Source organism: Callorhinus ursinus, unplaced genomic scaffold (assembly GCF_003265705.2).
Source record: "Callorhinus ursinus isolate GAN/ISIS: 27379988/994484 unplaced genomic scaffold, GSC_fseal_2.0 scaffold1, whole genome shotgun sequence".
Classification (NCBI taxonomy): Eukaryota; Metazoa; Chordata; class Mammalia; order Carnivora; family Otariidae; genus Callorhinus; species Callorhinus ursinus.
Window position 1 is genome coordinate 57,215,672 of NW_027397063.1, and position 27,022 is coordinate 57,242,693.

The following is a 27,022-nucleotide window of genomic DNA, read 5'->3' on the forward strand; positions in this document are numbered from 1 at the left end:
AAGATGAGGAGAAATTGGAAACTCTGTGCACTGGTGGCTGGAATGTAAAATGGTACAGTTGTTATCAAAACAGTATTGTGTATCCTCAATAATGAAAAGTAGAGTTACCTTGTGGTCCAGCAACCCCACTTCTAGCTAGATATTCAAAAGAATTGAAAACAGAATATCAAAGAGATATGTTCATTGCATCATTATTCACAGTAGCATGGAGGTGGAAGCAACCTAAATAACCATCAAAAGATAAATAGGTTTTAAAAAGTATTACATACAGGGATGCCTGGGTGGCTCAGTCAGTTAAGCGGCTGCCTTCAGCTCAGGTTTTGATCCCAGGGTCCTGGGATCGAGCCCCGCATTGGGATCCTTGCTCAGCAGGGAGCCTGCTTCTCCCTCTCTCCCCCTCTGCTTGTGCTGTCAAATAAATAAAATCTTTTTAAAAAAATTATTAAAAAAAGTATTACATACAATAGAATATTATTCAATTCAGCCTTTTAAAAAAGAAAGAAATTTTGTCATGTTACAACATGGATGAACCATAGGGAAATTATGCTCAGTTAAGCCAATCTCAAAAGGACAAATACTGCATGATTGCCAGCTGAACAGCATGAATTAAAAAACAAAACTAAAGGGAATGCTTTAGATGGAAGGAAAACAATCCCAGATAATTAAAATGCAGAAATAAAATAAGAACATTGGAAAATTACAGTAATAAATTTAAATAAATATTGACTTTTTAAAAGAAAAATAACATGTTGGTATAAGTATTAAAATGTTTAGTAATTTTTAATAATATTGCAATGTAGAATGAAAATATAATACACAAAAGGTGGGAGAGGAAAATGGAAATAAAATATTTAACATTTTTGTTTTGTCTGGAAAGATGTAAATTTACCAAGTTAATTTGGGCTCAACTATTTAAGGATCAATTTTGTAATATTTGTGATAACCACCAGAATAATAGTATAATATTATAATACTCAAAAACTAATAAAATGATAATTTTAAATGTGATTAATCCTTAAAAGGACAGAAAGAGAGAGACACAGTGGGTTAGGCAAATAGAAAATAATTGTGAGGTTGGTAGATTTAATCCATATATATCATTATTTACACTAAATGTAATTTGACTGAATTCTCCAGTTATAAGACAAAGACTGCCAGTTTGAATAAAAAACAAAACTGAATTCTAAGCTGCTTACTAGAGACACATTAAATATATGCATAGCAAAAATGTTAAAGTAAATGTATGGAAAATTATACCACGTAAATAATTTAAAATGCTGGTATAGATAACTTCTATCAGTTTTCCATTGCTGCATAACTAATCACCACAAACTTAGCAATTTGAAACTACATCCTCTTATTAACTCAAAGTAATATAGGTCAGGCATTAGGCACTGCATGATTGGGATTTCTACTCAAGGCATCAAGAGAATGAAATCAAGAGTTCAGCCAGGCTCAGTTGTCATTGGAGACTCCGAAGGAAAAGGAATTTGCTTCCAAACGCATTATTTTTGTTGATGGGGCATCTTGGCTCTGTCAGTGAAGGGAGATTCTTGATTTCAACTCAGGTCAGGATCTCAGGGTCGTAAGATCGAGCTCCAGGCTGAGTGTGGAGCCTGATTAAGAGTCTCTCTCTCCCTCTGCCCTCCCCACTTGCGTGCAGCATGCACTTTTTCTCTCTCTCTAAAATGAAGTCAAGAGGTCAGCCAGGTTGGGTTGTCATTAGAGGCTCTGAAGGAAAACAAATTTGCTTCCAAATACATTCTTTTTGTTGAAAGAAACTAGTTCCTTGTAGGATTAACATCCCCATTTACTTGCTGGCCATCAGTGGGGGCCATCATAGCTCCCAGAGACTGCATGCATTCCTTGCCATGCGGCTTCCCCATTTTCAAGCCAGGGACAACGCATCTAGTACTTCTTATGTTCAAATCTCAGAATTATTTTTACATTTGACCTCTACACCTATATTTATAGGGATCATGTGATCAATTCAAGTCCATTCAAAGAGTCTCCCTTCTTAAAGTCTATCATAGGAGTGATATATTCTCTATTAGAGTCCCAGTCCCAGCGATTATACAGGATTATCCTGGGAGACAGGAATTCTGGGGAACATTTTAGAATTCTGCCTGCCACGGTTTACTTTAAAGCAAGAAGTATTACCAAAGGTGAAAAGTACTGTTTCAAAATAAAAGGATGAACCCACCAGGATTTTGAATTCAGAGCCTCAAGAAAAAATTGATAGAAAGGATAGACAATTTTGCGCTAAATGAAAGAAATTATTACAGACCTCTCTCTGCAGCTTATTTAAAAATCATAAAAGAATGCATAATAATTAAGAAGTTTTGAACAGAATAAATCTAACTTAACTGATATATTTAGAACATTATACTCTACAACTCAAGAATGTACTTTTTTTTCAAATGCACATGGGATACAGACCAAGATTGATCATATTCAGGGCCATAATACAAGGACCAATAAATGTCAAAAAATTGTAATTATTATATAGAATGTTCTCTGACCACAGAGGAATTAAACTAGAAATCAATGACAAAAATATATAAAGGAAATAACCTTTCAAAATCAAGCAATTTACCTCCAACTAACTTAATTGTTAATGAAGAAATCACAATAGAATTTTTTTTAATATCTCAAACAGGAAGATAGTGAAAATACAACATATCATTATTTATGGATACATCTAAATTTATGGTTAGAGGTAAACTTATACCCATAACTGTATGTTAATAAAAAGAAAGACTACAATTCAATGATCTAATTACCTTGAGTTAAAAATATCAAAATTACCCTCCCCAAAATAAGGAAGAAAATAATAATGTTAAGGAAAAAAATTAATGAAATAGAAATGTATAATAGCAAATATCAAAAAAGCTAGAGTTTGTTTATGGAAATAAGTTGGTGAAGTTTTGTTAAGATTGTCAGGAAAAACAGAAGGAACAAACTTAACATCAAGAATGAAAAAGAGGGGCGCCTGCATGGCTTAGTCAGTTAAACATCTGCCTTTGGCTCAGGTCATGATCCCAGGGTCCGAGGATCAAGTCCCATATCAGGCTCCCTGCTCTGTGAGGGGGGCTGCTTCTCCCTCTGCCCCTTCCAACCGCGGCCCTGTGCTCTCTCTCTCTCTCTCAAAAGTAAATAAATTAAAAAAAAAAGAATGAAAAAGAGGTTCACTACTGTTTACCATCAATTAAAATATAGGATAGTTATGATCAACTCTATAGTAGTAAAATTTAAGAGATAATACTATAAAAATACAACTTAACATATCTGGCTCTAGAAGAAACAGAAAATATGAATATCCATATATCTATTAAAAGAATTGAGTTAAAATTAAAAACCTTTCACATAGACAACCCTGGGCCCAGATATCGTCATTGGGAATTTGTCTAAACATTTAAAAAAGAATACTGTCAGGGCGCTGAGCTGGCTCACTCAGTGCAGTATGCAACTCTTGATCTCAGGGTCATGAGTTCAAGCCCCACATTGGGCATAGAGCTTACTTAAAAATAAAAAAATAAAGAATACTACAAATCTTTCAGGAAAACCTTTTAGAGAATAGAAGGAATATTTTTTTTCTTGAAAGAGGGAATATTTTATTATTTTATGAGGCCAGTATATTTTTTATACCAAAACCCAACAAGCACATCACAAGAAAGGAGATTTATAGCCAATCTCTTTTATGAATATAGATGCAAGACTACTAAGTAAAATGTTAGCCAATAAAATTTAGTGATATATGAAAAGGGTGATATCTCAGAAGCAAGTCAACTTTAGACCAGGAATGCAATCCTGGTTTAACTTAAAAAAAAAAAAAGAAAAAAAAATACCCTATCAATGTAATTTACCACATTAAGTCAGTCAGTTGGAAAAATCTCATGATCATATCATTAAATGAGAATATGATTAAATTCCTCATCTATTCATGATAAAATCACCTAGCAAGCTAGGAATATAGGGGAAATTCTATAGTCTGAAAGGGATTTCTATTAAAAAAAAAAAACTGAAGCAAATATTGTACTTATTGGTGAAATGTTAAAGTTTTACTTCTGTTGAAAATAAGACAAGCATGCCTTCCATCACACCTAGTACACAACAATAAACTTGTAGACCTATCCAGTTCAGTAGGGCAAAAAATGGAAAGAAAAAATATAAAGATTGAAAAGGAAGATATAAACTTAATACTCAGAGACAGTATGATTATGTATATGGAAAGTGAAAAATAATGTACAAATAAACTATTTTAATTAATTTGAATATGTAGCAAGTCACTGGAAACATCAATATGCAAAATTCAACTGTATTTTATATACTAGCACAATTACAAAATAAAAAATACAAAGTTATTCAATTTAAAATAAGATAAAAAAAAATCACATAATCTAGAAGTAATCCTAACAAAAGATATGTAAGACCTCTATAATTAAAATTGTGAATCAAATTTATGGAGAGATATACCATAATCATTAATTTTACTCAGTATTGTAAGGATATCAATTTTTTCCCAATTTGATCTGAAGATTTAATGTAATCCTGATAAAAGAATATCAGCAGCAATATTTTTGGAAGGAATTAATGAGCTAATTGTAAAATTTGTTTAGAAATATAAAGAGCAATAAGAAAATAATATGGCAAAAAGAACGAAGTGAGAAATTAACTTAGTAGAGAGATTGAGGAAGATGGCCACAGAGTAGGAGTACCCTAGGCTATGGCTTGTCCCACAAATAGAACTAGATAACTATCAAATCATCCTAAATACCCCAGAAATTGACCTGAAGACTGACAGAACAAACCACAACTAAAGTGAAAGAAGAGGCCACATCAAAGAAGGTGGGAAGTGCAAAGACATGGTTTAGGTGAGAAACAGTGCTGCCTGCGGTGGAGGGAAGAGAGTCATGGTCAAAGAGAAGGGCAGGAGATGGGAGCACACAGGGGAATACACAAGGAGAACAACTCTCTATAGCCATTGGCTTAGAAAGCAAGAAGAGCTGAATGAATTTCATGAGTTCTTACAACCAGTGGGGCTTAAAGCCAGGAGTTTTAAAAGTCAGTGGGCTTGGCTGGGATAGAGCCCAGAGGGCACTGTGCTCATCCTGGAGAGAAGGCAGGAAAACAACTTGGGGGCATATGGCATTGAAACAACAATCTGCTGAAGGGCACCTGGGGCACATAGTGGGGAGATTATTTGCTATTCTCAGAACATGACCCTGTGTGGTAGACACCTCTCTGGGAACAAAGGAGCTGGCTGGCCACCATTTCCCTCCCCTACCCCTCAACATAAACACAGCCACCTGCAGGAAGCAGCACAGCACAGACACTATCTGCCGAACTTGTTTCTTAGTGGAACTGCGCTTATCAGTCATACTTACTTCAGTTCTAGTGTGGTGGACTCCTCCCCCCAGAAGACCAGCACAAACTCTTGCCCACACCATGTCTCCTGGCCAGAGAGTTTTGTGGGGCCTCAGTTCCAAAACAGGTGGTGATCTCATTTCACAAGCAGACTAAATTAAACCTAGTTAAAACTCACCACATTCAGACAAGGGACCAAACACTGCTCACAACAGGCAAGGAGAGCCTCTGCAGATGACTGGCCTGAAGGATAGAGCAGCCAGAACACAACAGCACAGGGCACGTAACACACGCTGGAGGCACTCCCTGAAGCACCAGGCCCTGGGCATTACTCAACCTCTTCTTCAAAAAGCCATTACTTTCATGGAGCAGAAGAGATAACTGGCATTTCTAACACACAGAGGAAAGCAGAGACTTTGACAAAATGAGAAGATGGAGGAATTTATCCCAAATGAAAGAACAAGGTAAGGCCATGTCCAGAGATCTAAGTGAAACAAATATAAGTAAGATGCCTGATGGAGAATTTAAAGCAATGATTATAAGGATACTCACTGGGCTTGAGAAAAGAATGGAGGACATCAGTGAGACCTCTACCACAGAGATAAAAGAGTTGAAAAAGAATCAGAGATGAAGAGTGCAACAAATAAGATTAGAAACCTTGATGCAATGAACAGCAGGCTGGCAGAAGCAGAAGAACAAATTAGTGACCTAGAAGACAAATTATAGAAAGCAATGAGGCTGAACGAGAGAGAGAGAGAGAGAGAGAGAGAGAGAGAGAGAGAGAGAGAGAATTATGCAAAATGAGAATAGATGAAGGAACTCAGTGACTCCATCAAATGTAATAACATTCATATTATAGGAGTCCCAGAAGAAGAAAAGAGAAAAAAGAAAGCAGAAAATTTATTTGAAGAAATAATAGCTGAAAAGTTCCCTAATCTGGGGAAGGAACAGACATCCAGATCCAAGAGGCACAGAGAACTCCCATCATAATCAACAAAAGCAGGCCCACACCAAGACAAATTATAATTAAATTTGTAAAATATAGTGATAAAGAAATCTTAAAAGCAGCAAGACAAAAGACGTCATTAACTTATAAGGGAAAACCCATAAGGCTAACAGCAGATTTTTCAACAGACACTTGAAAAGCCAGAGGGAGTGGTATAATATATTCAAAGTGCTGAATGGGAAAAATCTGCAGCTAAGAATACTCTCTCTAGGTTGCCTCAGTGGCTCAGTCGTTTGAACATCTGCCTTTTGATTTTGGCTCAGGTTATGATCAGGGTCATGAAATCAAGCCCTGTGTTGGGATCCACTCAGCATGGAGTCTGCTTGTCCCTCTCACTCTGCTACTCCCCCAGCCCGCTCAAATAAATAAATAAATAAATAAATAAATAAAATCTTAAAAAAAAAAAAAAAGAGTACACTATCCGGTAAAGGTATCATTCAGAAGACAATGAGAGATAAAAAAATTTCCCAAACAAAAACTAAGGGAGTTCATGACCAATAAAACAGCCCTGCAAGAAATATTAAAGGGAACTCTGAGTGAAAAGGAGAGACCAAAAATGACAGTATAAAGGCAGGAAACATAAGAGCAGTAAATAAATATTTCTGTAAAAAAAATTCGTCTAGGAACTCACAAAAAATGATGTAAAATATAGTAACATATACCTAAAATGTGGGGGGAGGGGGAAGGGAGAAAAGAATGGGTTCAAACTTAAAAGACCATCAACTTAATATAGACTGCTATATGTAGAAGAGTTTATATACAAACCTACTTATAACCATATTTCAGAAATCACTAATAAACATGCAAAGTTTAAAATAAATCCAGATATATCAGAAAATCAGCAAAATATGAAAGATAGAAAGATAAGAAAGGATCAGAGAAAAATCTCCAGAAACAACTACAAAATAAGTAATAAAACGGCAATAAATACATATCTATCAAAAATTACTTTGGATGTAAATGGAACAAATGCTGCAATTAAAAGATAAACGGTGTAAAAATGGATTTCAAAAAAACAAGACCCCATATATATGCTCCTACAAGAGACTCATTTTAGACCTAAAGACACTTGCAGATTGAATGTGGGAGGATGGAGAAACATTTATCATACAAATGGATGTCAAAAGAAAGCCAGATTAAGGGCGCCTGGGTGGCTCAGTTGGTTAAGTGACTGCCTTCGGCTCAGGTCATGATCCTGGAGTCCCTGGATCGAGTCCCGCATTAGGCCCCCTGCTTGGCAAGGAGTCTGCTTCTCCCTCTGACCCTCTCCCCTCTCATGTGCTCTCTCTCTCATTCTCTCTTTCTCAAATAAATAAATAAAATCTTTAAAAAAAAAAAAGCCAGATTAACAATACAATATATCAGACAAACTGGACTTCAAAACAAAGTACTGTAACAAGGGACAAAAAAAGGAAGGACACTACGTAATAATAAAGGGGACAATTCAACAAAAATATAGAACAGTTGTAAATATTTATGCACCCAACATGGGAGCACCTAAGTACATAAAGCAATAACAAACATAAAGGAACTAATCAATAATAATACAATAATAGGGGATTTTAACACCCTACTTATGTCAATGGACAGATAACCCAAATAGAAAATCAGTAAGAAAACAATGGCTTTAAATGACACCCTTGACCAGATAGACTTAATAGATATATTCAGAATATTCCTTCCTAAAATAGGAGAATACACATTCTTTTCAAGTGCACATGGAAGATTCTCCAGAATAAACTACGTATTAGGCCACAAAACAGGTCTCAACAAATACAAGAAGATTGAAGTCATACCATGCATCTTTTCTGATCACAACTCTATGAAACTAGAAGACATCACAGAAAAAATCTGGAACAACCACAAATACATGGAAATTAAATGACATGCTACTAAACAATGAATGGATCAACCAGGATATAAAAGAAGAAATTAAAAAATACATGGAAACAAATGAAAATGTAAACACAGTGGTCCAAAACATTTGAGATAAAGCAAAACCAGTCATAGGAGAGAAATTTATAGCAATATAGTCCTACCTTAAGAGGCAAGAAAAATCTCAAGTAAACAACTTAACCTTACACCTAAAGGAGCTAGAAAAAGAATAACAAATGAAGCCTAAGATGTCAGAAGGAAAGAAATAATAATGATTAGAACAGAAATAAATGATGCAGAAACTAAAAAATAATAGAACAGATCAATGAATCCAGGAACTGGTTCTTTGAAAAAGTTAATAAAATTGGTAAACCTCTAGCTAGAATCATTAAAAAGAGAAAGGACCCAAATAAATAAAATTGCAAATGAGAGAGAAGAAATAAAAACCAATACTACAGAAATACAAATAATTAGAATATTGTGAAAAACTATATGCCAACAAATTAGACAACCTAGAAGAAATGGATAAATTTCTAGATACATATAAACTACCAAAACTGAAATAGGAAGAAATATAAAACTGGAACAGACCAATAACCAGCAAAGAAATTGAATCAGTAATCATACCCCCCCCAAAACAAACATCCAGGACCAGATGGATTCACAGGGGAATTTTACCAGGCACTTAAAGAGTTAATACCTATTCTCAAACTATTGCAAAAAATAGAAGTGGAAGAAAAACTTCAAAATTCATTCTATGAGGCCAGCATTAACCTCATTCCAAAACCAGATAAAGACACCACACACACACACACACACACACACACACACACACACACACACACACAAAAAACCAACAAAGAACTACAGAACAATATCTCTGATGTCCATAGATACAGAAATCCTCAACAAAATACTAACAAACAGAATCCAACAGTGCATTTAAAAAATCGTTCACCACAATCAAGTGGGATTTATTCCTGAGATGCAAGAGTGTTTCAATATTTGCAAATCAATCAACATGATATATCACATTAATAAAAGAAAGGATAAGAACCATATGATCATTTCAATAGATGCAGAAACAGTGTTTGACAAAGTACAACATCCATTCATGATAAAAACCCTCAACACAGTAGGGACAACAACATACCTCAACATCATAAAGGCCATATACGAAAAACCCACAGCTAGTGTAATCCTCAATTGGAAAAACTGAGAGCTTTCCCCTAAGATCAGGAACAAGACAAGGATGTCCACTCTGACCACTTTTATTCAACATAATATTAGAAGTCGTAGCCACAACAATCAGACAAGAAAAAAAAGGCATCCAAATTGGCAAGAAGAAGTAAAACTTTTACTATTTGCAGATGGTGTGATACTATATCTAGAAAACCCAAAAGACTCCACCAGAAAACTGCTAGGACTGATACACAAATTCAGTAAAGTCCCAGGATACAGATCAAACTATAGAGATCTATTGCATTTCTATACACCATTAATGAAGCAGCAGAAAGAGAAAGTAAGGAATCAATCCCATTTACAATTGCACCAAAAATAATAAAATACCTAGGAACAAACATAACCAAAGCAGTGAAAGTCCTGTATTCCTAAAACTATAAAATACTGATTAAAAAAATTGAAGATTACACAAACAAATGGAAAGATGTTCCATGCTCATGGATTGGAAGAACAAATTTTGTTCATGTGTCTATACTACCCAAAGCAATTTACACATTTAAAGCCACTCTATCAAAATACCACCAGCATTTTTTACAAAGCTAGAAAAAACAATCCGAAAATTTGTATGAAACCACAAAAGACCCCAAATAGCCAAAGCAACCTTGAGAATGAAAAACAAAGGTGGAGGCATCACATTTCCAGACTTTTAGTTACATTACAAAGCTTTAGTAATCAAAATTATATGGTACTGACACAGAAATAGACACATAGATCAATGAAACAATAGAAAATCTATAAATAAACCCACAGTTATATGGTCAAGTAATCTTTGAAAAAGGAGGAAAGAATATACCATAGGAAAAAGACAGTCTCTTCAACAAATGGCATTGGGAAAACTGAATAGCTACACTGAAAAGAATGAAAGTGGACCACTTTCTTATACCATTCACAAAACTAAACTCAAAATGGATTAAAGACCTAAATATGAGACCCAAAACCATAAAAATGCTAGAAGAGAACACAAGCAATAACTTCTTTGACATTCACCATAGCAACTTCTTTCTAGATATTTCTCCTGAGGCAATAAACTACTGGGACTACATCAAAATAAAAAGCTTCTGCACAGTGAAGGAAACAGTCAACAAAACTAAAAAGAAAGTTATGGAATAGAAGATATTTGCAAATGATGTATCTGATAAAGGGCTAGTATCCAAAATAGATTAAGAATGTATACAACCCAGACGAACCATGAGAGATGATGGACTCTGAAAAACAAACTGAGGGTTCTAGAGGGGAGGGGGGGGAGGGGGATGGGTTATCCTGGTGATGGGTATTGAGGAGGGCACGTTCTGCATGGAGCACTGGGTGTTATGAACAAACAATGAATCATGGAACACTGCACCAAAAACTAATGATGTAATATATGGTGAGTAACATAACAATAAAAAAAATTAAAAAAAAAAAGAATGTATACAACCCAACACCCAAAAAATCCCAAATAATCCAATTAAAAAATGGGCAGAAGACATGAATAGTCATTTTTCCAAAGAAGACATACAGATGGCCAACAGACATATGAAAACATGCTCAATATCACTCATCATCAGGGAAATGTAAATCGAAACTACAATGAGATATTACCTCACACCTGTCAGAATGGCTAAAATCAACAACACAAGAAACAATGGATCTTGGTGAGGATGTGGAGAAAGGGGAACCTTGTTGCATTGTTGATAGGAATGCAAACTGGTGCAGCCACTGTGAAAAACAGCATGGAGGTTTCTCAAAAAGTTAAAAATAGAACTACTTCACAATCTAGCAATTACAGATCAAGATATTTATCCAAATAGAAAAATACTAATCCAAAGTGAATTAATTGATGTTTGTAGCAGCAATTAATTGATGTTTATTATCTACAATAGCCAAATGATGGAAACAGCCCAAATGTCCATCAACTGATGAATGTATATGGAAGATGTGGTGTATATATATATACACACAATGGAATATTTCTCAGTCATAGAAAAAATGAAATCTTGCCATTTGCAATGACATGGGTGGAACTAGAGAGTATTAGGCTAAGTGAAGTAAGTCAGAGAAAGGCAAATACCATATGATTTCACTTATATGTGCAATATAAGAAACAAAAACAAGCAAAGGGAAAAGAGAGAGAGGGGCAAACAAAGAAATAGACTCTTAGGGGTATCTGGGTGACTCAGTCAGCTAAGCATCTGCCTTTAGCTCAGGTCATGATCCCAGAGTCCCGGATCAAGCCCCGCATCAGGCTCCCTGCTCAGCAGGGAGTCTGCTTTTCCCTCTGACCCTCCCCCACCATGCTCTCTCTCACTCTCTGTCAAATAAATAAAATATTTTTAAAAAATTAAAGAAATAGACTCTTAACTATGGAGAACAAACTGATGGTAACCAGAAGGGAGGTGGTTTAAATAGGTAATGGAAATTAAGGAGTGCACTTGTGATTAGCACCTGGTGATGTATGAAAGTGTTGATTCACTATATTGTACACCTGAAACTAATATTATACTGTATGTTGACTAATTGGAATTTTAAAACTAAAAAAAATTATAAGACATTCAGAGTTATTATAAAACTATAATGATTAAGATGTGTGTTGATGGCAGAACTATAGACTGCCAGACAAAACTGAATAAAAGAGAGAGTCCAGAAACATCTGTCATATATAGAGAGAATTGATTCTTTATGAACATGACTCTGCAAAGCAGTGAGGAAGAAATCTTTTAAATGAATTATTCTGGTTAATTGGATATTCATATGGAATCTTTTTTTACCAAACCTCATACTAAAAATTTATTTCAGGTAAATTATAGATTCAAATGTTTCAAGAAAACAATAAAGCTTCAGGAGGAAAATAGAGGAGAATATTTTCTTTATGTTTGGAAAATTTCATAAAGAAAATATAATTAGCACTAATCAGAGAGGGAAAAAATTATAAATCAGATTACATTAAAATTAAGAACTTTTCTTCCTCAAAAGACACCATTAAGACACTGAAAATACAAGTCACAGGAAAATATTTTTACATCATCTGTAAACAATGAAGTGCTTATATCACATATGTATAAATAATTTTGACAAATATATGAAAAAGAGACAGTCAACTCAATAGAAAAAAAAAATTGGCTAACAGACCTAACAAAAGAAGTAACCAAATAGTCATAAGCATGTGAAAAGGTGTTCATTACTCAACAGAGTAAATTCAAACCACAATGAGATAACATTGCACATACCCATCAGAAAGGATAAAATTTTTAAAAGACTGTCCATATCTTTTTCTGATGTGCAACAGCTAGAACTCTTTTGTGGAATAGTTAGCCTCTTTGGAAAATTCTTTGGCAGCATTTACTAACTCTTTGAAGCACTAATTTCACTCCCACATATATATTTAATAAAGTACATAATTGCCCCAAAATAGTGGTATCAAGGATTTTCAGAGGCACATAATTTGTAATAGTACTAAAATAGAAACAACTTAAATGTTTAACAACACTAGAATGGATAAATATGCTGTGGTGTATTCATAGAGTGTATTCATTCATACAATTCTATACAGCAATAATTTTTTAATCTATTGCTTCACACAGTGCACAAATCAATTTGACATTATGACATGTATTATAGTAATCCATATTATTGACTAAAAGAAACTAGACTCAAAATAATTGGTTCCACTTACAGATTTCAAAAACTAGTAAAACTGATATAGCGTGTTAAAAGACAATAGTGGCTACTATTGGGGAAGATAAAGGAATAGCGATTGGAAAGGAGAATGAAAGTGTTTTGGTTGATATTCTATTTTTTAATCTGAGTGATTATACAGATATATTCTTTTTGACTATTCATTGTGGTATAATTTCATGATTCGTGCTGTGTGTTATAGTTAAGTAAAAAAAGTTACTTCAAAATATCAGGAAGTTACATTACTGAAAATGTCAGAGTAGGACTGGTTTCTCCACTAAATGATTATTAAGCTGGCAAAAACAGAATAATTTTTTCAGAACTCTAGAATCTAACAGAAAATTTATAACAACCAAGGGAATGCTTAATGAAAAAAGAAGTTGCTATAAAATAAATAAGTCATGGGGATGTAATGTATAGCATGGTGAGTATAACTTATAATACTGTATTGTATATTTGAAAGTTTCTAAAAGAGTAGATCTTCAAAGTTCTCACCACAAGAAAAAAATATTTGTAACCATGTATGGTGATGGATGTTAACTAGACATCTGGTGATTATTTTACAAAATGTACAAATACCTAATTATGTGGTATACCTGAAACATACAATGTTAAATGTCTACTATATCTCATTTCTTTAAAAAGTGCTGAATTTTGGTAAGAGAGCATATGTGGTATTTTACCTTAACCCATTTACAGTCTACCACTCCCCACCTCAGTGGTGGCCATGAAGATAGCAGCCTGCATTCCTCTTACATAGTTTTTTGGTGCCAGAAAGAGTAATAAATACAGACCTTATTGTCAAAGAATTGTATTTTTACTTGCCCTTTGTTTTTACCTGTTGGTGCCTCCCTGAAAAATTAGCTCAAGGGCTTACCTTTGTTTTCCCTGTCTCAGAGCTTTCCCAGGGCTAAAGTGGCTTCCTGGAAGGCATTTGTCTGAGTAATTAAAGGCAGATGTACAAGTTGCAGCTCACCTGGGGTAGGGGATAAGAGCAGGGGCAAACAATGGATAGTTTGTACTCTTGGAAAGAATAGGCTGTATGAAAAAACACATTAGGGAACAAAGGCTTTGTAAAGCTCCCACTTACACTGCAAAATCTAGATGTCCACATGCATGCCTACAGCTGGACACATGCTAAGAAAATACCTGAGAAGATTCTAGGATTTCCCCTCTAGATGAACTTTAGGCACCATGCAAACAGGAAGTGAAGGCTAATGCAGAGTTGGAAATAACCTGGCTTGCATTGCAGCAGTTTCCTAACACAGAATCAACTTGCTAAGACAAGGAGATGGTTTATTATTGTTGCTATTGTTATTGTTGCTATTATTGTTTGGCTGTAGTCATTTAATGAAATTGCTGTCAAATCAGTAGCTGACCGGTAAGCTAATGGAGCAGAGATTTCAGAAGCAACACATAATGAAGAATACAATCTTTTAAAAAACTTTACATAGTGACTTTTCTAAACAACAAAAACTTATAATAAGCATCAGCAGAAGAACTTGGGAAGGGGTAGAATCCAATTTTCAGTTTCCTCATTAATAATCAAAAGTCCAGTTTTCAACAACAAAATACAAGGCATATAAAGAAATAAGAAATCATGGCCCATTCAGAGGGGAAAAAAAGAATTTAATTGAAATGTACCTGAGGAAGCCAAGACATTTTACTTATGAAGACTTTAAATCAACTGTCTTAAATAACCCTAAAGAGCTAAGAGAAACCATGAACAAAAATTTAATAAATTTATTATAAAATTATAAATTATAACATTTAAATTTTAAATAAATTTATCCTAAAATTGATGAAATTGCAAGTGACCACAAATAGTCAAAATAATCTTGAAAAAGAAAGTTGAAGGACTCACACTTCCCAATTGTAAAATTCCCTCCACAGCTATGGTGATCAAGACTGTGTGGTAATGTCATAAGATTAGAGATATAATTTAATGAAAAAATCATACATCTATGACTGATTTTTTATAAGTCTGCCAAGACCATTTAATGGGAGAAAGGATAATCTCATCAACAAATGTTGCTAGGAGAACTGGATATCCACATACAAGAGAATAAAGCTAGACCCTCTCCCAAATCTGTAAAGTTAGCACACTCAACACCCAAAAAACCAAATGATCCAGTTAAGAAATAGAAGACATGAATAGACATTTTTCCAAAGAAGACATCCAGATGGCTAACAGACACATGAAAAGATGCTCAACATCACTCCTCATTAGGAAAATACAAATCAAAACCACAATGAGGTACCACCTCACACCTTTCAGATGGCTAAAAGTAACACAGGAAACATCAGATGTTGGTGAGGATGCAACAATAGGGAATTGCTCTTACACTGTTGGGGGGAATGAAAACTGGTGCAGCCACTGTGGAAAACAGTATGGAGGTTCCTCAAAAAGTTAAAAATAAAACTACCCTAAGACTCAGCAATTGCAATATTTACCCAAAGGATACCAAAATACTGATTCATAGGGATACATGCACCCTGAAGTTTATACCAGAATTATCAACAATAGCCAAATTATGAAAAGAGCCCAAATGTCCATTGACTGATGAATGGATAAAGATGATGTGGTGTATATATATATATCATGGAATATTACTCGGCTATAAAAAAGAATGAAATCTTGCCATTTGCATCGATGTTGATGGAGCAAGAGTGTATTATGCTAAGTGAAATAAGTCAGAAAAAGACAAATACCATATGATTTCACTCATATGTGGAATTTAAGAAACAAAACAGATGAACATAGGGGGAGGGGAAAAAATGAGAGGGAGGCAAACCATAAGAGAGACTCTTAATATAGAGAACAAACTGAGAGTTGCTGGAGGGAAGGTTGCAGGGGGGAATGGGCTTGATGGGTGATAAGTATTAAGGAGGGCACTGGGTTTTATGTGTAAGCGATCACTAAAATCTTCTGAAACTAATATTACACTCTGTGTTAACTAACTAGAATTTAAGTAAAAACTTGAAAGAAGAAAATAAAGTTAGACTCCTACATCATGCCATATACAAAAATTAACTGAAATATGATGAAAGATTTGAATTAATGGCTAAAGCTATAAAGTTCAAAGAGAAAACAAAGGGGTAATCTTTCATGACCTTGATTATGGCAAAAGTTTCTTAGATATTATACCAAAAGCATAAATAACAAAAGAAAAAATAGATAAAATTGTCTTCATCATCAGGTGAAAAGACAACACTGAGTTGGAGAAAATTTTCAAATCATATCTGAGAGGGTTTAGTATTGATAATATATAAATAATTCTTAGAGCTCAACAATAGAAAGACAAACACTTTTTTTAAGTGAGCAAAGAACTTGTGTAGACTTTTTCAAAAAAGCACATGAAAATATGCTTAACCTCATTAGTCATTGAGGAAGTGAAAATTAAAGCCACAATTATGTGTACCACTTCATACCCACTAGGATGGCTAAAATTTTTTTAAAGAGGAAAATAACAAGTGTTGACCAGGATATGGATTAATTAGAACTACATACATTGCTAGTGGGAATGTAAAATGGTGAGGCTGATAAGGAAAATTGTTTGGCAATTTCTCAAAAAGCTAAACAATTATTATATAACCAAGCACTTCTACTTTTAGGTATATGCAAAACTTGTACATGAATGCTCATAGAAGCATTATTCACAATAGCCAAAAGCTAGAAACAAAGGCTTTTTTTGTTTTTATTGAGATGATCATATGGTTTTTCTTCTTTAATCTGTCAGTATGATGAATAACAATATGGTGATTGATTTTTTTAATGTTTACTCTTGCATTCCTAGGATGAACTGCAACTTAGTCATGATTTATTATCCTTTCTATGTTTTTTATTTGATTTGCTAATATTTTATTGACAATTTTTATACCTGTGCTTGAGGAATAAAGTTTTGTAATTCTCTTTTTTGGTTTTGGTGTCAGGTTAAAGCTGAACTAATAAAATGTGGGAATTATTCTATCCTTTTTATTTCTAGATTAGTTATTATAGAATTACAATTATGTTATTGCCAAATAATGATACAACTCTAGATAGCTTTAAGGATTTGCTTTTCATATTTTGAAGCTTAACTTTAACTTCACTATGATATTGACTTCAAAATTATTTTAATGTAATCAAAATTAAGTCAAGTATTTTTTTTGAGAGTAAACAATTTTATATAAAAATATATTGCTCATGCAAGCCAGTTTTCATTGTTCTCTATTCAACATGAAATCTTTTCACAGTAAAATCTATTGTTCTTTTTTAAATTTAAGATTTTAGGGCATTGTTTAAAAAATAAACCACTACCGTGAGCTTGGAAATGGTTTAACATATATGAGTTCTCATTAGAATGGGGTTTTGAATCAAATTTTAGCAATAACTCAAGTTTTTATACATTTAGAATTATTATGATTTTTTAAATTTACTGTAATTAATGCTAATGTATTTTTTATCTAGTCATGCAGACGGATCAATAAAATTTTGGGATGCTTCTGCAAGTAAGTTTTTTTAAAAATTTTTTATTGTTATGTTAATCACCATACATTACATCATTAGTTTTGGATGTAGTGTTCCATGATTCATTGTTTGTGCATAACACCCAGTGCTCCATGCAGAATATGCCCTCTTTAATACCCATCACCAGGCTAACCCATCCCCCCACCCCCCTTCCCTCTAGAACCCTCAGTTTGTTTTTCAGAGTCCATCGTCTCTCATGGTTGGTCTCCCCCTCCAATTTCCCCCCCTTCATTCTTCCCCTCCTGCTATCTTCTTCTTTTTTTTTTTTCTTAACATATATTCTGCAAGTAAGTTTTAAGTCTCTTGTTCTGTAACAGAAAATACTTGGTTAATATTTACTCAGAGCCATTCACCACTTTTTAGTTTGGACAATTAATATTTCAGATACATTTTTAGCATGCATATATGGCTATGTTATAAAAATCCGTTTCCTATGTTAAGTAAGTTTAAAGTACTATCTCTACTATACTTTGCCTTTATAATATAAACTGGACTGAATTCACTATCCATAACCCATTATATTTACAAAAGGTAAGGTATGTTGAAAAATGTACCAAACTTTGTCAGATTAACTCAGTTGAAGGAATTTCCTTTACCTCTAGCTCTTGTCCTGGAGAAGTTTTTTTTAATCTCACTAGTCCACTTTTCTACTTGTCTACCAAGCCTTGTATGAATGAAAAGAAATGATTTGATAAATGTAAAATTCTTTTAAGATGTTTGAAAATTATATAATTTAAGGAATAAGGTAGTCCTCTCAGTGTTTAAGGGCACGCAAAGATATTTCAGACTCGATTATATCCATATATACCCTTCATAAAACTTATATTTACTAAATCAGATAAAGAAATGCACATATATGAATAGAAGGCAAACATTATGATAAGAAATCTAACTGTAATATAACTCAAATTCTGTTTGTTACCAGAAATTTGAGATTTGTTTGAACCAGGTAGATCCAGAAAGGGTATTTTGATGGGTTAATATTTAATGCGAGTTTTAGAAGATAGTTAAGATTTTAGTAGTCAGGAATAGGAGGACAATAATAAGTGAGCAATGACTCAGTTTCTGAGGATGGGTAACCAGCAAGATATGGGTAACTCTTTTGGAAATGAGGAATACAAGAGAGTGCTGGAGGTTTGAATTTTGCAATCACACCACAAAATCCAAGTGTCTAGCAGGTAGGAAAAACAGTCAAAAATGGACAGTCATATAGAAGCAGCATGAAAGTAATAGTTGAAGTTGTAGAGGTAAACAGCTTCTGAGGAAGACCATGATAAATACAAAAGCAAAAGGAAGAAGGTTGAATATTGGTGATATTCTTAGCCTGTAAGCTAGACTCTTTCAGCAGTGGAGCGAACCATCAGCAAGAGAAAATGATTAAAATATGTAAAACCATGAATTTTGAGGCACCTTTTTGAACTCACACATTAGAGAACAATGGCTCAGGGAGAAATTCCAAAGGACAAAAGATTTTCTTTGGATGAACTTTCTCTTGTAAATATGACTTTGTTCCAAGAACACAAGTTTATAGTGACATTATTGTTCCTTTCACACCACCTCAAAGTCACTTCTTAGCTTCTAAAATGTGAGAAGACACTTTAACATTCTAATGATTAGGGTTTGCAGCATGTTTAATATTTTTACTGTAACCAATGATAAGGATGCATTTCCAATTTAATGGATGTCATTGAAGAAATATCACTTAGTCTGCCAATTTTGAGGAATACTGTCCAGTACAGAAGTAAGGTTATACTGAATTTGAATAACTGAGTTTGTTATTTATGTGTATTTGTTTTCTTTGCTGAGTAACAAATTACCACAATTGAGCAGCTTAAAACAATACTTATATATTATCTCACAGTTTCTGTGTGTCAGTGATTTGAATACAGTTTAGCTGTGTTCTTTGCTTAGGGTTGCCTGAGACTGCAGTCAAGGTTTTGGCTAAGCTGCAGTTTCATTTGAGATTTAGTGTCCTCATTCAATCGCAGGTAGCTGGCAGAATTCATTTTCTTGTAGCTTTATAACTCATGGAAACTTGTTTCTTCAAGCCTGGCAAGGGAGTGTCATTCTAACCTCAGGGAGGGCACCAGTCCCTCTTTTAATTATGATTATGTCAGCCCAATTAAGGATAACCTCTGTTGACTAACTCCAAGTCAACTAAATTAGGGGCCTTAATTATGTCTGCAATATCCGTTTACCATTGTTATTGTCACATAAAATAATCATGGGAGTGATACCCCATCTGACCTAGAAGGCAGGCTATAGCACCTAGTATAATTAATGCCTTACCCATTTTTGAAATGTTTTGGTTTGACATAATTTTAGACTTAGAGAATAATTGCAAAAAAATACCATGAAGTGTTCTATAGCTTTTAGCCAGGTTCCCCAAATGTCAGTGTATACTACATTTGTTCTTCCACCTTCCTCCCTCTCCCTCTTCTCCATGTTCACATATATGTATAGCTTTTGTAACCATTTCTGAGTTGCATTGATGCTCTTCTTACATTACATGGCCCTAAAAATACTTCATTGTATATTTCCTACAAACAAGACATTCTTTTACATAGTCAAATTATAGTTTTCAAAATCAGATTAATACTGATGCAATACTATTATCTAACCTCCACATCTTAGTTTTCACCAATTGTCCCAGTAATATCTTTTATAATAAAAGAAATTTGAGAATTATTTATTGCATTTATCATCTTTTGAGTTGTCCTCAATTTGGAATTGTTTATGAGTCTTTATTTTATGAAATTGATATTTTTGAGGACTTGGGCCAATTATTTTTGTAGAATCTTCAATTTGGGTTTGACTGATATTTCTCATGATTAGCTTCAGATTATGCATTTTTGATAGCAATTCCCAGATTTTTAGAAATTCTCTTAAGGATCTTTTATAGAATCAGAACTTTTTTATAGGAGAGTTATCATCGGGGTCTATAATGGAAAAAATATTCCCCCAAATAAATATTCCTGAAAACAATTCACCACCCCAGAGTTTTTAAAAATTATAACTGATCCTTTTCTAATACAGAGCCACTTGGAAAAGATTCTTTCTAAAATAACTACAGATTATTGTACTCTCAATATTACTAGCTAGTAAATTACAAATGTTTCTCATCTTAAGGATTGTCTAGAAATTTGTTGAGAAGAGTAAACTCTCTAAGAATAGCTCCAATCTCTCATGTAGCAATCAAAGGGGAAAACTGTAGAGAGAATTAGGTTCAATATTTCCATTGTAACCTTTCTGAGCCACAGTCTTTTCATCAATAAATGAGGATAAAAATACTGACTTCATGGAACTCTTCTGAGGATTACATGAGACAATGCATACAAAGGACCTATAAATTCTTTGGTATATAGTATATGTGCAATAAATGTTTATTTTTCTCTGGAATCTCCATCCAGCTAAACTGTAATGATAAGAGTGTATGACACTGAATGCTTCCTAGTTAAAATGTAATTTATTTTGTCTACTTGGGTTTTATTTTAGTGCTTTAACAAATATATTGAAAAAGCTTCAACGATATCTAAGAATTAAGTTCAAATTAGAAGATAACTATGTTTCAATATCTTATAGTAACTCTGCAGATGCTGTACAAGCTAAAAACTTCAAAAGTGTTTGAAAAACAGAAGGTAGGAGAAGGAAAACCAACATGTGAAATTATAGAGGAAGATCCATATGCCATTCAGATGATTTACTGGTGTCCAGAGAGCAGAATATTCTGTGTATCAGGAGTCTCTGCATATGTCATAATTTATAAATTCAGCAGACATGAAATAACAACAGAAATAGTGGTAAGTTTTTTTTAAATTTAATGTTTACAGCTAAAGCTATTAAAAGAAAGCAATTATCATAGATTTTGGCTAGGGTTTGGTATGGTTTTAAGCCTTCAAGACTACTGTATTTGGCCAGTAATCCAATTCATAGGATTTTGAATTATTCTTGTTACCTAGTATAACATATTGAAAAATAGTTTGGCTTAAAATGAAAAAAACATTTCTCTACCAAAACTTTATATTATTAAATAGAATGGATTATGTGTATATAGAATTTATACAGTCATTGCTTTATGTATAAATGTCAAATTAATGAAGGCTTTGTTGTATATCTTTATTAAATTTTTTTCTTGTCAATTGCCACAAGTGATCATTTCTCAACTACAATAAGATTATTTTTAATAATTTTCTAGATAGCAACATTTTTATAGGATGGAAATAATTATGGGGTACCTTATCTAAACTTTAACCTAATCAAGTAATTTTTCAATTATGCTCTCATAGGATAAATTAAATAAAAATTAAAGCATCTATAGATAATTGGCCTGCCCTACTGAGTCCATTTTACCATTTTATCAGAAAATAAAGATTATCTACTAAAGGCCTATCTAACACTGTTTTTACCTCAACAGCAAATTTAAGTACTGCCCTGTTAAAATATATGAGTTAAAATCCCACCCAATCTTTGGAGTCAGATAAGCCTCTATTTTAATTCTGGCTTTACCAGTAAATAGCTACATGACTCTGAGCAAGTCACAAGGCTCCAGTAGTCAGTAGTAGAGTCTGGGTAAGACCAAGTTTCATACGCTCATATAATTTTCTGTGTAAATAAAATGGAAAAATGGAAAGTAATAATAAATTACAAATGATAATTTATAGTTAGCACTCAATAACTGGTAATTGTTACAGTCACTGTAGATTTTTTTAGTTTTTAAGACAATTATGACAGTAATTTTGCTGGTAATATTGCTATATTACTACCCCATAATGACATTTGTTTTCAGCTTCAAAAATGCTGATTTTTTTAATCATATGATTTCACTCATATGTGGAATTTAAGAAACAAACAGAGGAGCATAGGGGAAGGGAGGGAAAAATAAAGCAAGATGAAATCAGAGACAAACCATAAGAGACTCTTAACCATAGGAAACAAACAGGTTTGCTTAAGGAGGGGAGGGGCTGGGGGAATGGGGAAAGTAGGTGATGGACATTAAGGAGGGCACGTGATATAATGAACTCTGGGTGTTATATAAGACTGATGAATCACTGAACTCTGCCTCTGAAACTAATAATATACTATATGTTAATTAATTGAATTTCTAAAAATGCTGATTTTTACATTGTAAAGCAAATGTTTGTTATAAAATCGATTTTAATTAAAGCATTGAATACAGTCATCAAATACTTAATTTGTAAACATTTTTAGATTAAAAAAAGGTTTTGGGTCATCTTTTTATTTCAATACAGTTTATCATATGTTTTTCAATTAAGCAATTCTAACCAAGCTATGAAATTGAGCTAAGCTAATGAAACAAAAATTAGAATTTATTTTGGAAAAACTTTACTAAATTCAAATTCAAAATAAAATGTTTTTTTAAACTAAAAAACTTGTACAAATAATAATTTGTTATGTTTGTGTATGTAAACACATCCAATATATTTTCTTTCACTGGAATAACCATAACCAATTTCTCATTTCATTATGTATGGAGTTGTAATTTATACCTTTAAAGCAGTATTTAGTATATAAAAACTTTATCTCAACTAGTAGGTATTTTTCTTATAAATCTGAAGAATTAAGAAATATTTTACATTTCTTGTGAATGCCAATGAATGTTCCATGTATTTCACTATTTAAATCAATTTGGGATATTTTAACTTTACTATAAATTAAAACTGAACTTATTAATATGAAAAAGTAATAATTAAAAAAGTTATCAGAAATTTTAATGTGATTACTTATTATTATGACTTAGATTAAATTAAAACTTGATTTTTTTAAGTCATTAGAGGCACGACTTCAGTATGATATTGAAGATATTATTACCCCAGAACCAGAAACAAGTCCTCCATTTCCAGATCTCTCATCCCAGCTTCCTTCTTCAAGGAGTCTTTCTGGAAGCACTAACACTGTGGCTAGTGAAGGAGGAACAAAGGACAGTATCCCATGCCTCAAGTAAGAGTTGCTACCAAATTTTGAAACAATTTTACATATTAGTCATATAATACTTTGAAACTGTGCCAAATAAAATTGTTCTTCTCTTTTATTAAGTTGCTGTCAATTGACCTACACTCTACCAAGGGGTACTGTGGTCTTTCTTTGAATATCCATGAAGATGGCACAATATTTTCATCCTTCATTACAAATTCATAGATTTTCTTTCCAGAAGGGTCCTAAAAACATGGCTTTAATAGAATGGGAACATGTATGGCAGAGCAGAAACTTGGCCACTTGCTTGGTATCTCCTAATTGAAAAAGTATGTTTAGGGAATTTCTTCAGTTTTCTTGGAATCAAAAAGAAAACCACATTTACTATCTACTACAAGAATATCTGGTTAGAAAAAAGAGGATTTCTCTCATGATTGCTAGGATATTGCAAAAATAATATTTCTTTCTTCTTTTTAACTAATCCAAGAAGAAGGTGAGATTTAAACAAAGAGTGATGAGGGAGTTAGCTGTAATGTATCTGGTAGAAGAGCATTCCAGGCAGAAGGAACAGCTAGAGCAAATGCTTTAAAGTGCCTCACATATAACGTTCCATGCTGATAGACTGGAAGAACAAATATTGTTAAAATGTCATGTTTCCCAGAGCAATCTATATTCAATTCAATCCCTATCAAAATACCATCAACATTTTCCACAGAGCTGGAACAAATAATCCTAAAATTTGTATGGAACCAGAAAAGACCCCGAATAGCCAAAAGATTGTTGAAAAGGAAAACCAAAGTTGGTGGCATCACAATTCCAGACTTCAAGCTCTATTACAAAGCTGTAATTGTCAAGACAGCATGGTACTGGCACAAAAACAGACACATTGATCAATGGAACAGAATAGGGAACCCAGAAATGGACCCTCAACTCAATGGTCAACTAATCTTTGACAAAGCAGGAAAGAATATCCGATGGAAAAAAGACAGCCTCTTTAATAAATGGTATTGGGAAAGTTGGACAGCCACATGCAGAAGAATGAAACTGGACCATTCCCTTACACAATATATAAAAATAGACTCAAAATGGATGAAAGACCTAAATGTAAGACAGGAACCCATCAAAATCCTAGAGGAGAACACAGGCAACAACCTCTTCGACCTCGGCCACAGCAATTTCTTGCTAGACACCTCTCCAAAGGCAAGGGAAAGAAAGGCAAAAATGAACTATTGGGACTTCATCGAGATAAAAGCTTTTGCACAGCAAAGGAAACATTCAACAAAACCAAAAGACAACCAACAGAATGGGAGAAGATATTTGCAAATGTTTTATCAGATAAAGGGTTAGTACCCAAAATCTATAAAGAACTTATCAAACTCAACACCCAAAGAATAATCCAATCAAGAAATGGGGAGAAGACATGAACAAACGCTTCTCCAAAGAAGATATTTAAAAGGACAACAGACACATGAAAAAATGCTCCACATCACTCAGCATCAAGGAAATACAAATCAAAACAACAATGAGATACCACCAGTCACAATGGCTAAAATGAACAAGTCAGGAAACAACAAATGTTGGCAAGAATGCAGAGAAATGGGAACCCTCCTACACTGTTGGTGGGAATGCAAGCTGGTCCAGCCACTGTAGAAAACAGTATGGAGGTTCCTCAAAAAGTTGAAAATAGAGCTACCCTACGACCCAGCAATTGCACTACTGGGTATTTACCCCAAAGATACAAATGTAGTAATCTGAAGGGGCAGGTGCACCCCAGTGTTTATAGCAGCAATGTCCACAATAGCCAAATTATGGAAAAAGCCCAGATATCCATTGACAGATGAATGGATAAAGAAGGTGTGGTGTGTGGAATATTACCCAGCCATCAAAAAAATGAAATCTTGCCATTTGCAATGATGTGAATGGACCTAGAGGGTTATGCTAAGTGAAATAAATCAATCAGAGAAAGACAATTATCTGATTTCATTCATATGTGGAATTTAAGAAACAAAACAGAAGAGTATAGAGGAAGGGAAGAAAAATAAAGTAAGACAAAATCAGAGAGGGAGACAAACCATAAGAGACTCTTAACCATAGGAAACAAACTGAGGGCTAGTGGAGGGGATGTGGGTGGAGGGAGGGTAATTGGGTAATGGGCATAAAGGAGGGGACATGATGTAATGAGCACTGGGTGTTATTTACTGAATGATGAATCACTGACCTCTACCTCTGAAACTAAATATACTATATGTTAATTAATTTAAACTAAATTAAATTTAAAAAAATTAAGTGCCCCGCATATAAGGATGTCAGTGTAACTAGGAGAACAGGAGCAAGGTGGGGCATAGTTGGGAGGATAGTAGGAGATGAAGTCAGATGTGTAATAGCCAATATAGGCCATTGTAAGGGCCTTGGCTTTTATTCCTAATTAAATGGGGCCTCATTGTAATATTTTGAATAGAAAGGAGACATGATCAGACTTAAATTTTAAATTGATCACTTTTGTGGCTTTGTTGAAGATGGATTTTGAGATGCAAGGGAAGGGTAGAAGCCAGGAGACCAGTAAAGAGGCTATTGCACCCAACTAGAGATGATGTTAAAGGCTGACAGATTCAGCAAATAAAAATACAGGATACCCATTTAAATTTGAATTTCAGATAAACAGTAAACATTTTTTAGTATCAGTATATCCTAGATACTACATGCGACACACTTAACAGTAAAAAACAAAAACAAAAACCTATTTATTGTTTATTTGAAATTCAGATTTAAACATAGAAAGAACCCATATATCCATCAACTGATGGCTAGATAAGGATTCCATTCCATAACAATGGAATATTATTCAGCCATCAAAAAGAATGAAAGCTTGCCATTTGCAACAACATAGATAGAACTAGAGAGTATTATGCTGAGCAAAATAAGTCAGAGAAAGACAAATACCATATGATTTCACTCATATGTAGAATTTAAGAAACAAAACAGATTAACATGGGGGGAGGGAAGGAAAAAGAGAGTAAGACAAAAACAGAGAGGGAGGTAAACCATAAAAGACTCTTAACTATAGGAAATAAACTGAAGGTTGCTGGAGAGGAGGTGGATGGGGGGATGGGGTAACTGGATGATGGGCATTAAGGAGTAGACTTGAAGTGATGAGCCCTGGGTGTTGTATGCAACAGATGAATCACAAATTCTACCTCTGAAACTAATAATACAGTATATGTTAATTTAATTGAATTTAAATAAATCCATTTTAAAAGGGTGCTCAGATTCTGGATATATTTTGAAGGAGGCACAAACAGCATTTGATGATTGAGTGGATGTAAGGTGCAAGAGAAGGACAGTAGTATGACTTTAACATTTTTTAATTGAACAACTGGAAAGATACAAGTTGTTACTAACTGGAATAGATAAGATAATACAGGTCAATCAAATTTAGA

The 27,022-nt window shown here is 33.7% G+C and overlaps 1 protein-coding gene and 1 long non-coding RNA gene across 9 annotated transcripts in view; one reads left to right on the forward strand and one right to left on the reverse strand.

Annotated features, from left to right (window-relative positions):
* STXBP5L (syntaxin binding protein 5L) overlaps window positions 1-27,022 on the forward strand; it is a 404,049-nt gene that overhangs the window by 268,061 nt on the left and 108,966 nt on the right. For all 8 annotated transcript variants that reach the window (XM_073894175.1, XM_073894170.1, XM_073894178.1 and 5 more), the window contains exons 15-17: window positions 17,595-17,635; window positions 21,237-21,454; window positions 23,440-23,612. In XM_073894175.1, coding sequence (XP_073750276.1) covers window positions 17,595-17,635; window positions 21,237-21,454; window positions 23,440-23,612 — 432 coding nt within the window. The remainder of the gene's footprint in view (window positions 1-17,594; window positions 17,636-21,236; window positions 21,455-23,439; window positions 23,613-27,022) is intronic.
* Window positions 1-27,022, reverse strand: part of LOC141373020 (uncharacterized) — a 185,430-nt gene that overhangs the window by 66,991 nt on the left and 91,417 nt on the right. The gene's annotated exons all lie outside the window — the stretch shown is intronic.